This window comes from Silene latifolia, chromosome X, assembly GCF_048544455.1.
Source record: "Silene latifolia isolate original U9 population chromosome X, ASM4854445v1, whole genome shotgun sequence".
Lineage (NCBI taxonomy): Eukaryota > Viridiplantae > Streptophyta > Magnoliopsida > Caryophyllales > Caryophyllaceae > Silene > Silene latifolia.
In genome coordinates this window covers 38409406-38425942 of record NC_133537.1, presented here as the reverse complement: position 1 = coordinate 38425942, position 16537 = coordinate 38409406, and the positions used below count along the sequence as shown (strand labels likewise).

Genomic DNA, 16537 nt, shown 5'->3' with positions numbered 1-16537 from the left:
TCTGCCGGTCCCAGTGCTTAATGAGAGGCAGGCTGTGGTGACAACTCTTACCACGGAAATCGAAACGTTGAAAGTACGTAATCATTAAGAAGGGGATACACCCCAGCAGCGTCTGTTTATTTTCACCAGTAGCTGCCGCAGCCTTCACCAAATTTTCCAGCACATAAGTACACCAATCGTACTGCGTAATCGAGTCCACATCTTCAACAGCTCTCAAAAGCTTGAAGTCAACCCCATTGTATGACGTTGGAGTTAGGAATGATGACATTGCGAGCAGAACAAATAGCCTGCAGAATTGCGGACCTCCTTTTTTGTATTTTTTTTTTAAAATATCTTGGAAGACAATTCCTAAATTAATGCCTTCGTTAACCCCTTTTATGTTGTACGCTTTTCGCCATTTATCTTTCAATTGCTTGTTCTCCGGCGCTTGAGAATCCTTTTGGCGACCCGTAGGTACTAGATCAAGAGTTTTAGGACCAAGTGGTAACATAAAACAGTCATACACGTCATGCTTGGTGACCATGAACTCCTTATCCTTAGCCCGAAAAATATACGATTCATCACTGAATGCTTTCAGAAAATCTTTAACATGACCCATCGGATATGTTTTGAGCTTAAGCTCCAGAATACCACCGAAACCGATCCTCCGTACCGCATCTCGCTGTGCATCATTAAGCTTTTCAACGAGCTCAACAAGCTGCTTCGGCCGGCACTTGACAACCACCTTTGCTATTTTGTTCGTGTCTCACTACTACACATACCTTGCATTAATGACGCTTTTTTAAGCGTTTTTCGACGCTTTAAAGCGTCAAATTTTTGTTTATCGACGCTTTAAGAAAGCGTCAATTTTTTGGCCGTCGCTATTTTTTGATGCTTTTTTTTGTCAGCAAATTTGACGCTTTTAAGCGTCTTCATGGACTATTGACGCTTTTAATTGTCAATAAATTTGACGTTTTTAAGCGTCTTCAATGACCGTCGACGCTTTTTTGGGTCAACAAGTTTGACGTTTTTAAGCGTCTTCATTGACTATTGACGCTTTTATTTGTCAACAAATTTGACGCTTTTAAACGTCTTAATTGACTATTGACGCTTTTATTTGTCAACAAATTTGACGCTTTTAAGCGTCTTAAGCGACTATTGATGCTTTTATGTGTCACTCGACGAGACAGAATTAGGCGTCAACTATTTCTATATTGACATTTCTTATTATCACGGTATAATTTCGGCTATTAGATTTTTGAGAATTTGATTTCTTAATAAAATCGTAGAGATTAATTAAATAGACCTATATTCTGCATTCAAAACACCCTTGTAGTAATAACAAATGTAGGCGTTCACTCTAAAAAAATTGTTCCAAGGGAAACATGTAAATTAAATTAGATTTAATTTCACACAAAAAGATCATCTAGTAATCTACTCTATTGCTCCCATCTTTTTGCTGGATTAGAAGTTCCCCTCTTTTCATGTTTCTCTTAGCTGGTCTATTAAATACTTTTGCCAACCTGTTAAATGTAAACAAATAATAATATTAACTATCCTTAATACTTAATTGCCCCAAAAACTAAATAGCACAAGAAGTTAGTGTACTTATATAATTGATGCAAAGGTCATGATGAGAAAAAAAAATGAAGCAATACTTCACGTTTGGATTATGCAAATAACATTGACAGCTCAAGTGACCCATTTGCTATTTCTATATCTGCCAGCAAATATATAACTTTTGTTTATTGAGAAGTTCTGCGAGTGCTTACCGTTATACACCTGTACTTATATCGATATCAGATATTTCTGCATAGTGCTTCCGTAAAAGACATTTCTTATTCTCATCATCAACAAACATTGCATATAACTGTTTAATATAACTGTTTATCTGAACAAAATACTGAAAGTCCTCGCTTGGTTGGAGTACCATGGAATTTCATTATGCTGAAGTTAGCAAACATGTCATCTTACTAAGTTTGCATAAATTATTGGATGTTAGTTATATGTTAGAGGCGAAATGCGATTACAAGGCATTTACCAAATATGAACAAAAAATGTAATGTACCTTTTTCCGCAATCTTTTGTTTCGTATTTTTGGATTTTCAGTCCTAGTATTTGCCTTGTCTATCATCTTCGCATCAGCTACCAATGAACTCCAAAAAAGACCTACAAACAAATTAAATCAAGAAGTCATAATTATCAAGGAACTTGGATTACTGAAGCTCCAATAACAACATCGACTTCTATACCAGATATATAGCTTCATAAGAAGATCTTTAGTCTTGACTTACTTCCACTTTGTTACGGAAACAAACGAACATTAAAGGCATCAAAAGAGTCTTACTCATAGCGAATGAATAATGTTGACATTTTGTATTGGACTGGCATTCAAAAGAGCCATAAATGGGAAACCTGTAAGCAGAAAAGAAGTGGTAAATCCTTAAATCAATAAAGAAAAGATCTTTAAAATTACAAGTTTAAAATGAATTTGCACAGGAGTTGTGCACAGCATAAAAGCATCAATCCAAACGAAAAAACAGAGGAAATATTTTTATTTTTTTGTCATTGCTCTTGAACAATAAGCTAGTATACTTGTACACTTTTATTTTGTTGTCATTGCTCTTGAACAAGAATCAGTCGTGCCAAGTTAACATCTTTCACGCATATAGCCTTCGATTACATCCAAGATAAGACGCGGTCATTGAACCTGCTAATTTAGTACTCTATAGTTTATAGTATAAAAAACAAAAATAAAAGTTTGCACAACCAAGATGAACTGTACATATGCAACTCAAAACAGACACCAATTCCCCTTTTGAATTCATATTTCCATACAAATATCCAATGTTAGAAGTAAGAGAAATGGTTACCAATTCTTTGATCAGTATATTTGATAGTGACATGCCTGAAAACAGCCCTTCAATCAGGTCTAGCAAAATGTGTCTTGACCTTAGTCCCAGAGACAATATTCATGCCATTCTTAAAATGATGTAGGGACTGAAGCATGGCGATCAAAGTTGACCCTAAAATCCGGCATCGATCATAAACGGATATATCAATAACATTGATTAAACCCGCCACTCTACCATCCACCCATGGTACAAGATACAATGACAGGCGCCACATAAATATGTCAGTGTTTCATTTAGTGCATATGAGTGGAATTGAACATACCCGCTGCATTTTCATAAATATGCAGCACTGAGAAGCCGAAACTCGCATAATTTTTACAGACGCAAACTATCATATAATTAAACCGTTCATAGAAGGAAGTCCAAAAGAAACATCTTAGGTCAATCACTTATTCACTCTTAGTACACAAATCAACAAACTAGTGACTATCTTTCAGTCAGAATACAATACCTTTTGTATCCCGACGATAAAAAAAATTCAACATGAGTTCTAAGTCGAGAACTTCATTTTAACCAAAAATTATTGTTCAGTCACTACTCCATATTTGCTATTTGTAAATGACAAAGTTAAGTCCCAGTTTCATAGATTAATTGGAAGGGAAAAAAAAAGGAAACATGGGCGAGAAATTGAGAATGACTGACAACTTACTTGTATAGGAGACGCAACCCAATATCCCCTTTACTACCACCTTGCTTCTTGGGCAAAAGCGTCTGGTGTGAATGTTTGGCAATATACCCCCGTTGGCCCAACAGCTTCTTCTTGTTCCTCGTTGCGTTACCAGCCAACTCCAACACCTACCAATACATACCTTTGGTGATTCAATTCCATATATGATTAACTTGAATTATTCAATATAAACTTGATTTAAGAAAATCATTGCTGCAGATCTGGCGCTTTAATGTATCGACTTTGGACCGTTCGGGAACAAGTGCAGAATCGAAGGGGTGATGCCAACCCCAGATATTGTTGTGAGGAAGTATTAGGAAGAAGTTAGAATGCGAGTTTGATGTATTAAACCTCAATCAAAAATTCGAAATGTTAACAATTGGATGAGTAGTCTATGTTTAGTTTAATGGTGAATGCAAGCTAAGAGGACTTAGTAGAATTGTACTGATATTTTTGAACTTAATGAGAACTTACACTTTCCCAAAAAAAAAAAACAATTGTCTACAGTGGTTTTTGAACCCGCAATTTCCGAAACAATATACGGAGTATAGCTGAGCATTCTTCAAGTAAATACAGAATTCTAAAATAGCAGAACCAACAAACGGACTAAAAAAATCAAAGGCCCAGAAATATGGAACGGATATTCATGGAGTTGAAACCCTCAGAATTTCGAGAATTTAAACAAGACGATGAAAGCAGCGATTTTTTTTCACAACTTTTTTTATGCTCTCGATTGCATTAGTCCACAGCCCGCCACTATCAGCGTCCTGCCACTAATACTCATAACAACCCCCCACCTAGCTACACCAAAAACCACAACACCAACACCAAAACCATATGCTTAGGAAAGACCAAACAACTTTCCTAAGCATATTCTGCTAACAGCTAACCTAAATAGATCGATGGTTGTTAGCAAGATCAAGCATGTATATTAACACGAATAATTTGACAGGTAATCAAACAAATATGTGAAAGTATAACATCCTCGAGCAAAATGTCCGATTAGAGCATCAAGAAAAGTTTGGACTAGTAGTCATAGTATTCCAATATTAGCCATGGTTAAGCACGTCTTTGCTCACAGTGCCTTCATATTAATTTGTTTGATGAGAACCAATATATCATCAACTATTCGAGACAAAACGATTAAAACACATAACCGACCCATTATATATATGGAGTTATAAGGATCGAACGCAAACCAAACAGGTAAATACTTCTTTAAAGTCGTTTTTCTTACTATAAAATTATCAATGCATTAATCGTATCCAATAATATAGGCTAGAAACCATACTTTCAAGTTGTGACACTTGCTCAGTGTCGGTTTGGCGAGAACCCAGTGGCCGCATTCTTGTAAACATAAATCAACGACTCTTTTGCGGCATCGTCACTTTGTTGAGCGTATAAATTGTTATGATAAGTTGTAGATGATTAGTAAATAATGAATAACAAATATTAAAAAATGAACAAAGAATTGTTGCAAATTAGTTAAGTTGCGGGTTTTTGACGAAAGAAGAAAAGGTTCACACAAGAAGACCCTTGACGCTCACTGACATTGCATAGACGTCTAATACTTGAGCGTAACTTTGCTCAATTAATAATAGGGTTCTTAACTTGGTGACGAGGGGGGTAGAGGAAATGTTGTCCCGGCCCTCCAGTTACCCATCAAAAGTTGAGCGTAACTTTGCTCAATTAATAATAGGGTTCTCAGTTCTCACTCAGAATACAATTTCCCGCAGGGATAACAAAACTCTACGAAATATAGCTTATATATAATTATGTCCAATAGCTAACATTCATTGGCGGGGTACAGGGGTCGATGAATGTAATTAGAGTGTAACTTCATTTTCCTACAAATGCTCTTTGCCATGCCTGGGTCATAAAGGAATAGTACCTAAGCTAGGATTAACTAAATATATTTAGTAATTTCCCAGAGGGAGTTGGACTAGCATCAAATTTCGCTCAAAGACTTTCTAGCAAGCCGGATATGCATCCGAGAATCCGATTCTCCACACTTAGACGTCCCATAGGAATTTGGCTCCAATCACTATCCGAGTGACCAATTAAGCTTTACAGCATGGTTGTCCAAAGATAAGGTTTTTCAACACAGTAGCCATCCAATTTAATGTTCCCATCATTCCAATCCACTTGTCACAGTTATCAGGAACGATCATCTTCCTTGTTCCCAGAACTAATATATGTTTTGTATCACAATTGCCAAAATAAAATAAAGGTCCTCATATAGATAATCATCTCACACAAAAAGATTCTTCAAATAGCGAGCTTTAGTGGTAATGGGCAACTCTCAAAGTAGAGGATTCAGGTTTTGGTAGAGTGGGTCTGTCTGAGTAAAACTCAGGATTTTTTTATTCTTTTCTTTGCATCAAAGCCCTTACGAAAGTCAGAACTAAAAGTTGCTCAAGTATCCAAAGTTAACCTTTGTTCACAAGAAAGTATATCATATCATAGATCATGCAAAGGCAGCATCGACAACTCATTCATAATAGAGAAATGTTGACTATAGCAGGAAATGAAAAACAAGTAGCGAGTATAAACTCTACACTAAGCATGAAGAAGCAGAAAATGAGTGCCGTGGGAAAACTATCCTACCTATGTGCCTGTTACATTACACTTCACTGATAGAGCAATTGGAGAATCAAACATCGTACTGTGCATTCGCAAATTTTAAGTTAGAATAATCAAAGGGTTGCTCCTTTTCACTCCGATGGATTATCAAACCTTGGGATTCTAAATATTGTTCAACTAAATCTAAAGTCTAAGTCTGAAGGTTTCTCGTATTCATGGTGATATGGAATGCGAACGGTGAAAGTGAAACCAAAAATCACACATACAAGTGAAACTCATCAAAAGTAAAATACAAAGAATGGATATATAGATAGATAAGGCGTTGATCATGAGACTGACTGTGCTTCAACTTGATACTTGGTTTTACAAAAGTGTCAATTAATTAGAAACCCGAAGTTGCTAATGTTAATGATTCAAAATCAAAAGCAATCACTTTTTAAAGACAACAGTATTTGCCAACAAAATTTGGTCTGTTAAATTTATCGAATTAACAACATCAACTCTGCCTCAAAACAAATTATCATCTGCAGATGAGAGGAATCAATTGAACAAAGGAGTCCCAACCAACACGAATTTCAACAACTATACAAAAACATCAACTAATTAAGACTGAAAATTTATGATTTCCATTCCTCCAATCGGAATTATTAATTGAAACTGAATGCGAAACAATAAATTATAGAATTGAAATTTTCGATCGAAATTATCCATATTCCGATTAAATCCATCAAAATTAACATCAATAACATACAAGTAATTGAAAATGGATGAGAAAATCGTACCTATGATATGTAATAAGCAGATTGCATCTTTGCGAGTTGAAGAAGTAGAATTGATTGGCAGATGGATTCGTTTTGATGATGATTGAAACCAGGAATTTTGATGTTAGGGTTTTATTTGAAGAAGATGAGAGTATAGCGCGATAGTGGATGAATATAATTAGTGGAATTATTTGAGGAATTTTAGAAATTGCGCCTCTCACTAATTGTACCTGGCGGTTTTCCAAAAAAAAAAAATTGGAGGGTTATTTACATCTACGCTTTAGGAAAGCATCAATACTGTTGGGATTAATTCCCTCCATTATGGAGTGATATGTTTCATGAGAAACATATGAGAATGAATTCTCTAACTCAAAGAAACTTACTTCATTAATCACTTGAACTAAATGTAAGATGTTATACATAGTTATTATGGCTTGAAGTTATAGCTTGTGATTAGCTATAAAAGAAGAGGATACCTATGCAATTTGTATCCTCATTTCCTCATTGTTATATTTATTTGAGTGATCAATAAAATCCTAGTGCGACTATAGTGAGGACGTAGCCAAGTTGGTGAACCTCGTAAATATTGTGTCCTTGTTATTTTTCCGATTCTTATTATCTTTATTATTGTGTGAGTGGCTCATACCAAAATCCCTACAAATCGGTATCGAGCCGGTTGGGCGGGTGAGGGAAGAGTGATCCACTAATTAAAATTCACAATAATGGAAGGAGGTAAAATTTTGTTCGATAAATTCGATGGGAAAGATTTTGCTTTCTGGAAAATGCAAATAACGGATTATTTGTATTCAAAGAATCTATATCTACCTTTGGAAGGCACTAAGCCGGATTCCATGGAAAAGGAAGAGTGGGAAAAATTGGACAGGCAAGCGCTAGGTGTGGTGAGATTAACGCTGGCACGAAATGTTGCATTCAATGTGATGAGTGCAAAGACGACATTGGACCTGATGAATGTCCTAGAAAATATGTATGAGACTCCTTCAGCCACAAATAAGGTTTTCCTTATGCGTAGGTTGTTTGGTTTACAAATGCAAGAAGGAACCACAATGGCGGATCATATTAATAATTTTAATGTGATCACAAGACAACTTAGCTCCGTAAAGATAGATTTTGATGATGAGATAAAAGCATTAATTTTATTATCCTCATTACCTAGTAGTTGGGATACTACAGTGACTGCAATTAGTAGTTCGCAAGGACAAGAGAAGCTCAAATTTGAAAATGTACGTGATCTAATTCTTAGCGAGAGCATTCGAAAGAATGAGTTAGGTGAGACGTCGGGAATCAATGGGAGCGGATTAATTGCTGATGGTAGGGGAAGTAAAAATTATAGAGGTGGTTATCGTGGGAAATCAAAGTCAACAATTAGAGGAGGTGCTACATGTTGGAATTGTGGTGAGAGTGGACATGTAAGGTGGAATTGTCCAAATCCTGAGAAAAATGGACAACAGCGTAATAATGAGGATGGAAATGCGGCGATAGCTGTGGAGGATGAAGGTGATCTTTTGGCAGTGAGTGTCGAAGATCCGATTGAGTCTTGGGTATTAGACTCTGGTGTATCATTTCATGCTTCTCCAGTTAAAAATTCCTTTCATAAATTTATTGGTGGAAGGTGTGGTACTGCTTACTTGGCAAATGGTAAAGCGGTGCCGATTATGGGAAAAGGTGATGTTGAGATACGGACCCCAACTGGGGGTAGGTGGGAGCTAACGGATGTCATGTTCATCCCGAACTTGAAAAAGAAATTGATATCTGTTGGAAAGCTCGATGAAGCAGGCTACAAGGTTGTCTTTGAGGAAAGTTCCTGGAAAATAGTCAAGGAAGCTATTGTTGTAGCTCGTGGGACTAAGAGTGGAACTTTGTACACCACTGCAGGGTGTAGTGACATGAGTAGTGTAACTGCTGGAGGGATGAAGAATAAAATTGTTTCAAGGGATTTGTTGCGGGATCCGAAAACTATGCATAGTGAGCCTTACACTAAGTACCGTGGAAGTAAAGTCGGTGGCTTGAAGGCGGAAGGTGGTCCGAGAACGCACAAGGTGAAACTGACACGCTTAAATGTGTGTGAAAATTCAAGAAGTTCTAATAAGGCGAGAAAGGGTGCTTCGTTTAGGTGGGAGTGCACGCCCCGGAAAACGATGAGTGAAGCCCGACAAGTATGGTTGCCTTTGGGAACAAAGTTGAATGGTAAATGGTCAAGGATGGGTAGTACCTTGGCTGGGCTCTTGCATTTAGCATGAGCAAAGACATGGTCGCATTAGGTGAAGAAGTAAAGTTTGTGTTGCCTCCATAATTGTCGGGAGGTGGGAGATTGTTGGGATTAATTCCCTCCATTATGGAGTGATATGTTTCATGAGAAACATATGAGAATGAATTCTCTAACTCAAAGAAACTTACTTCATTAATCACTTGAACTAAATGTAAGATGTTATACATAGTTATTATGGCTTGAAGTTATAGCTTGTGATTAGCTATAAAAGAAGAGGATAGCTATGCAATTTGTATCCTCATTTCCTCATTGTTATATTTATTTGAGTGATCAATAAAATCCTAGTGCGACTATAGTGAGGACGTAGCCAAGTTGGTGAACCTCGTAAATATTGTGTCCTTGTTATTTTTCCGATTCTTATTATCTTTATTATTGTGTGAGTGGCTCATACCAAAATCCCTACAAATACAAAAGCGTCATCAGTGTAAGGGATTTGTAGTAGTGTTTGGTTTCGCTGGTTTGGCTGGTTTGGCAACAACAAGCTCCTTATTCAACTTGACAGGCACCTTTGCTTTTTTGGACTTGCCTGATTTACCCTCATTTCCACCTGACATCTGTTAACATTACTCAAAATTAATTGTTGCATACAAAAAAAAAATAAGACAAAAAAAAGTTTAAATTGTAGCAGCATAAAGTGTAATTATAGCAGCCACAAGTGTAATTCTAATAAAATAAAGTGTTATTTTAACAGGCAACAGAAAACTCTCAGCAAAAAAAAAGTGTGATTGTAGCAGCACAAAGTGTTATTTTAACAAACAAAAGTGTAATTGTAGCAGAGGAAAGTGTAATTCTAACAAAATAAAGTGTTATTTTAACAGGCAACAGTGACATTTTAACAGAAAAAAGTGTGATTTTAGCTGACAAAAGTATAATTCTAACAAGATAAAGTGTTTTTTTACAGGCAACAGTGTAATTTTAGCAAAAAAAAGTCTAATTGTAGCAGCATAAAGTGTTATTTTAGCAACAAAAGTGTGATTCTAACAAAAGGGTAATCAAAAGTGGGATTTGTAGCAGAATAAAGTGTTATTTTAGCTTACAAAAGTGTAATTCTAACAAAATACAGTGTTATTTTAACAGGCAACAGTGACATTTTAACAGAAAAGAGTGTGATTTTAGCTGACAAAAGTGTAATTCTAACAAGATAAAGTGTTATTTTAACAGGCTACAGTGTAATTTTAGCAAAGAAAAGTGTAATTGTAGCAGCATAAAGTGTTATTTTAGCAACAAAAGTGTAATTCTAACAAAAGGGTAATCAAAAGTGGGATTTCTCCAAAAAAAATGGATAAACTGTAATTTTAACAAAGAAAGAGTAATTGTAAGCAACAAAAGTAGGATTTTTCAAAAAAATCTGACTAATCTTAATGAATATGAACATATATGCTAAAAACGTTAGTTGACAAAATACAGTGATAAAAAGTAACTGTCCTACATGTCCTAAATGTGCTAAAAATAACTGGCTAATCAAAATGAAGAAACCAAATACAGTGATCAAATAGAACAGTACATCAACAATGGTGACAAAGTACAGTGATCAAATACAGTCCAATAACATAACAATGTCCAATAAATTAAAAAAAACGTCTAAATAAATGAAGAGAACAAATAATAAAACTCTAAAAACCCAGAAAAAAAATCATAAAACTCTAAAAGCCCCAAAAAAAATTACCTTCTGAAGTGATTGAAAGGACGACAATGGCAGTTTGCAAGTGAGCAAAGAAAATGGAGAAAAAAAAAAACGATAATAAGGTAACAAAAAAGCGATAAAATTGGGGGATTTTTAGAGCAGTTTCGTCTTAAGCAGTTGAAATGAATGGCGTTTAATTGGAGGGAAATGTTTTGGGGCAAAATTAATTTTGAATAATAGAGAGATGATAAGTGGGGGGAAGTTAGTATGACGTGTGTGAGTGATGTTTTGATTGACAACCCTGCATGCATGCTAATACCCTATGAGTGGTAGGAGGAGAGAGGTAATTATTTTAGCCATTAGAATAATATTATTAGTTGCTTTTTACTTTTAATCTAAGCCATTCAATAACATGATCTAAGGGTAGACAATGGAACTCATGGACTCAAGTGTAAGACATGGACTTAGATGATCTTATTACTATATATATATATATATCTACTAATGTACAATATTTAAATTTAAAATGTTCTGTATCCTGTTTTGAGTTAACACTGGTAGTCCTGAACTAGGGAACTTCTTGTGCATGTGGGTGAAATTTCTCTTCGGCGTATTGAAATGGCAACACTACGACAATCTAAATATTTAACGAGTGATGTGATCGATTGTTGGGCAAAACTTTTGAATGCCAAGGAATCTAGAAGAAACTCTTCCGAGCCTTATCGATATTTTTTCACCACAGCTGTGTCTGTAAGTCAAATATTTATATAAACTTATTTCAACAAGTAAATTTTGTAATGTTTTTTCCCTTGATTAACATCAAAAACTTTACTTGTCTTGCATCTGATGATGCTTCATGGAGAACTGACACTTTGAAAATTTTATCGTGATTAAGGATATATTGAATGAAGAGTTTACCCAATTCTCGGTTAACCCAGATAGAATTGATTTGGTTAGCATTGACAATATACACTCTTTCTGCATGTTATATTTAATTTGCTTGTTGCCTAATAAAATCTTTTAAAATCTACAGTTCTTCTTCCCAGTTATATATAAAAGGCATTACAATTTACTAGTCATTGACAGCAACAAGTATAAGTTCATCATCATTGATAATGTGCATCGTGACGGAAAACCAGAAGAATTTTTCCACGATAGACCACTGTCTTTTGTAAGATTCTATGCTCTCTTTTGCTTAACAACACTACATACTGTTCTTATTCATTATTGTGAATGTACAATGACTTTACATAGAGTGTACCTTCCTCAAAAAATTTGTGTCTGTCTTAATTTTCTAATTTTTGTGATATTGTACCTCATAATTATTAGTGTCCTAATGTTTTCTTGCACCCCTTCTTCGCCAGCGTAATGTTCTAGCAGAATACTTGAAAGACATCGGTGTTTCAAAGGTAAAAGTTGATCGCATTAAAAAACTGCAGCCTATTCTTACAAAGATGAAGGGGAGAAACAACACTAACAAGACTGATTGTGGTGTTTACGTTCTGAGACATATGGAGACATTTAAGGGTAATCTAAATTGGACCTGTGGGCTTAAAAAAGGCGATGTGAGTTTCAGAAGTAATACAATTATTTTTAATACATAATTCAGTACACATTTGTACATGTTCTAACCCCTTGTTTTCTTTATTTTGCTAGGATGCTCCCCTACTGATTCTGCGAAAGAAATACATTTCATATATGATTTCAGCAGAAGGCAATGTATGTTTTGATGCTGTACTAAAGAAGACAATGGATTTCCGTTCAAACCCACTGCCATGGGAAGAATATGACGATGAAGATGAGGAAGATGCTGAATTGAAGCTGTAAAAACTTTTTTAGTTTCGTTTGTGACATACATTTGTGTGAGTAATGTAACATATATTGAGGAAGCTGCGAGTCGTACAACCTGAATTTTGAAAAAATTTTAATTCAAGAGAGTGTTATATTGCGGAAACAAATTTCAATAAAGTTTATTATGTTCTTGCTGAACAACAATAATGTTTATTGTGCAAAACGCCTTAAAATTATTGTACTCTTTGAAAACAATTCGAATCAAGTTGATGATGTCCCTGCAGAACAACAATAATGAACCTTTAATACAAATGTAATATACTTTGGCTATAAGAGTAATGTACTTTGGCTATAAGAGTAATGTACATACAAGCCTTTAAGAATGTTCCTTGCAGAACAACAATAATGAACCTTTAATTCAAATGTAATATACTTTGGCTATAAGAGTAATGTACTTTGGCTATAAGAGTAATGTACATACAAGCCTTTAAGAATGTTCCTTGCAGAACAAGAATAATGATCCTTTAATACAAATGTAATATACTTTCCCTATAAGAGTAATGTACTTTGGCAAAGAAAATCGAATTGTGCATACAAGCCTTTAAGAATGTTCTCGTAGTGTATATTATGGATGTCTATCCTTGAATCAAAAATTTGCACCTTCCACTTCGTTATCAGATTCATCTTCTTCATCGCCGTCCTCCACATCATCAAATTCATCTCCTTCATCGTCGTCATCTTCATGGTAGTATTTGGTGAATATGCAACAAAATGTAAATTAAATATCAGATTTTATAAGGAGAAAATGGCCAAAATGAACAACTAAATTGATAATAGATTTAATGTTAACCAAATATACATTACTGAAATTCTCATCTGTTCCTTTAGAACAACCATAATGTTCATTGCACAAAGAGCTTATGTGCCTCCATATAAGATTGATGATTTTGGAAGGTAAACACTATGGGATATGCTTGTATAATTTAATAATTATTTAACATTAATGTAATATGCTTTAACAAGAAACCAAATTATACATACCTGTCAGATGGTTTGTTTCTTTGCAAGTCCTAGAGTTGTGTCCTTGGCGGCCACATGTTTTGCAGTACCTCTTCTCTTTTCCTCTCTTCTTTAGGGCTTTTAACATTTGTGATTCAATTCTCTTGCCCTTGGTCCTACCCTTATTTTTAGATTTTTTAGGAACATGAATCACCAACTTCTCAGGTATTTTGCAGCCCACGTACTTTTCTATTTCTTTCATTCATCTTGTCTTTCTTCTTTGCTTTGGTACACTTCTGTTACTAATCATATCCAATCTAATATCTCTCAGTTTTTCAATCAAAAGCTTCATGTCGTTATCATCACACTCAGCTACGCTGACACAAGAATAAACCTCTTGCCACAGCTCAGTGCTCAAACTTTTCCGGTCAGAAAACTTTTGAGAGACATCTATCAGTTTGCCATCTTTGTCAAAGACAGGCTTAGTTATTGAAGCTTTTGCCCATCTTTGCGTTATGTACTGTTCTGGTATTTTCTGAAAATCTTGGTTGTGTAGAATCCAAGGCAGTGCCTGCACAACAAGCCCATTCTCTGAAACATAGAACAGGAACAAGTAAGCTCCATGTTATCTGGTGAATATGCTACGTTCCATGACTTATTTGGCATCTGCAAGTCTGTTAGAATATATATTTTTGTCTCATCAATCTTCTCCACATCTTTAAAACGGCAATCAGACAAAGCTGCAACCAATTCTGTTTGGAAGTTTTTGAAAATGTTGTGCGAGTACATTTCAGAAGCATGGACTTCAAGGTTTGACTTTGTTTTCCGTGGGATTTCAGAGTGTTTGTTGTCACTGTTCAATTTGGACTGCTTGTGTCTTTGTGCTTCCAAGGCACTTTCATAGCACACCCAAAACTCAACAAGGGTCAAATGAGGTGTGAGGAACCTGTCAAAGAAACTGTTTTCACTCTCAGACCTAGAAGTAACCCTCATCAAGCCAGACATTGAAACATCTTTAAAATAGGCAGGGATCCACTGTTCCCTGAGATCGTACAAATCTGAAAACCACTCGTGTTCTACAAGTTGATAATCAGTCATTATCTTCCTCCATTGTTCTTCGAATTCATCAGGCTCAAGTTGGTTGTTCCAAACACACCTATTGAGCCTGGTCTTAAAATCCTCATCTTGAAACAGTTGATAACTGACTTTCTCTCTTAGTTTCTTCATTATGTGCCACATGCACACGATCAGTGTGTTGACTCCTTAAACACTTCCGGGACTACCGACTTCATTGATTTGTCCTGATCAGTAATTATAATTCTCGGTTGGCACCCGCCCATTGCTTCCAAAAATGTCTTGAAAAGCCATGTATAACACTCAATACTTTCATCACCTATCAACCCAGCTCCAAACGTTATGCACCTTTTGTGGTGATCAACTCCTGTGAAAGGCACAAACACCATATCGTATTTGTTTGTTCCATATGTAGCATCTGCTGATAAAACCTCACCGAACAGCATGTAGTTCTTTATGCAGATCGGATCTGCCCAAAACACTCCAGCCAGGCACTTGTTTTCATCTACTATAAAATCAAAGTAAAATGAACTGCATGTGTCTTTTCTCCCAATAAGATTTTCAACAAACATTTGTGCATCAAAATTACCAATGTAGGTTTTTATGTCCCTGACAAAGTTTTTGAAATCAACCTCAGTAGCCCCAATGTTGTCGTAACCTCCACACAGCTCCTTCCAACCTCTATAGGCTTTCACACCACCTAGTTTTAGCACCTTTACCTTTGTGACAAATTGCTTCTGTACCTCTGTCATTTTTCGGTTTCCTTTCAAGAATATTGTAGATTCAGGCGAAGCAAGTGGATGGTTATGCGCTTCATCGAATCTGGTAACAATATAAGTTCCATTTTCTTGGTATTTAAACTGCACTAATGCACGACAGTCAATTCTTGTAATCGGCCTCACACGGCTTATATACATCACATCATCGATTCTCGCATCATTCTCGCAGATATCGGTATCGATGATCGATCCTCTTCCTTTTCCTACTTTCCTTTACACCTTGCCTATTGCAGACAACATTCCTTAATGCAAAACTATTTGGTAACTCATTGCCTTAATCCTTTTTGTTGTTGCAAGTCTTGGCGTAAACCCATAGATTGTACAATATTCTTTGTAGAATAACTCTGCTGATTCTAGCGTTTGAATACTTGTCCTACTTTAGGTTTCTTTTCCTCTGGACAGAATGGAATGTCTTTGGAGTGCATTTAATGTTTCAATTCTTGTCCTTGGTGTTTTAAAGCTGTTATTTGTAGAAGAAGACGTAGTTGCATCACTTGTACTCATTGTCCGGTTCAACAAAAGAGTTAAGTAAGTAAGTATATTGAATATTATTGCATCAATAATGCAGTAATCCAATTCTAATATGCTCTACAAAGATTGGCAATTTATTTCGTACAAATAAAGGTTCATATATAATGTATTCCTGCGAATGTCCATTATCATGTCTTTAAAGGAACATTTATTTTACTGCTAATGTTCATAGGAAATATTGTTGTCCATTTTGATATAGCATATATATAATGTATTGAATGCTAATGACATTAAACAAAGAAATAGTCATAATATTATTTTATTAATATTAGAAAAATATTTACAAAAGCCATTTCAGGCTTTCAAAATGGTAAAGCCTACTAAGGCTTATACTGGAAAAAAAAAACACAAGATAATACCTAATAACAATAAACAGAAGATAACACAACATATTTCTAAACTAATCTAACAGTCGGAGTCATAATAACCCTCATCCCCAGACTGTTCCTCAATTTCATATTCTTCTTCTCTTTCCTTTAAAAATTGTCGTTCTTGTCTTTTGTGATGTCTAATTATTTCTGCACGACTAGACATAGTCGTGCAGATG

At 35.5% G+C, this 16537-nt stretch overlaps 2 protein-coding genes and 1 long non-coding RNA gene across 3 annotated transcripts; all 3 read right to left on the bottom strand.

The window, feature by feature from the left end:
* Positions 1–1412: 1412 nt before the first annotated feature.
* Positions 1413–2999, bottom strand: LOC141621351 (uncharacterized). Its single transcript, XR_012532251.1, has 4 exons — positions 2853–2999; positions 2327–2394; positions 2048–2148; positions 1413–1502 (listed from the first exon to the last, which is right to left on the bottom strand). It is a non-coding gene; the product is annotated as an uncharacterized LOC141621351 (long non-coding RNA).
* Positions 3000–13868: 10869 nt separating this feature from the next.
* LOC141617207 (protein FAR-RED IMPAIRED RESPONSE 1-like) lies at positions 13869–14833 on the bottom strand. The gene is made up of 2 exons (XM_074434392.1): positions 14252–14833; positions 13869–14177 (listed from the first exon to the last, which is right to left on the bottom strand). The coding sequence occupies exons 1-2, from the start codon at positions 14831–14833 to the stop codon at positions 13869–13871; spliced, it is 891 nt and encodes a 296-aa protein (XP_074290493.1).
* A 20-nt stretch (positions 14834–14853) lies between these two features.
* LOC141617206 (protein FAR1-RELATED SEQUENCE 5-like) lies at positions 14854–15597 on the bottom strand. Its single transcript, XM_074434391.1, has one exon. The coding sequence runs from the start codon at positions 15595–15597 to the stop codon at positions 14854–14856; it is 744 nt and encodes a 247-aa protein (XP_074290492.1).
* Between the last annotated feature and the right edge of the window lie 940 nt (positions 15598–16537).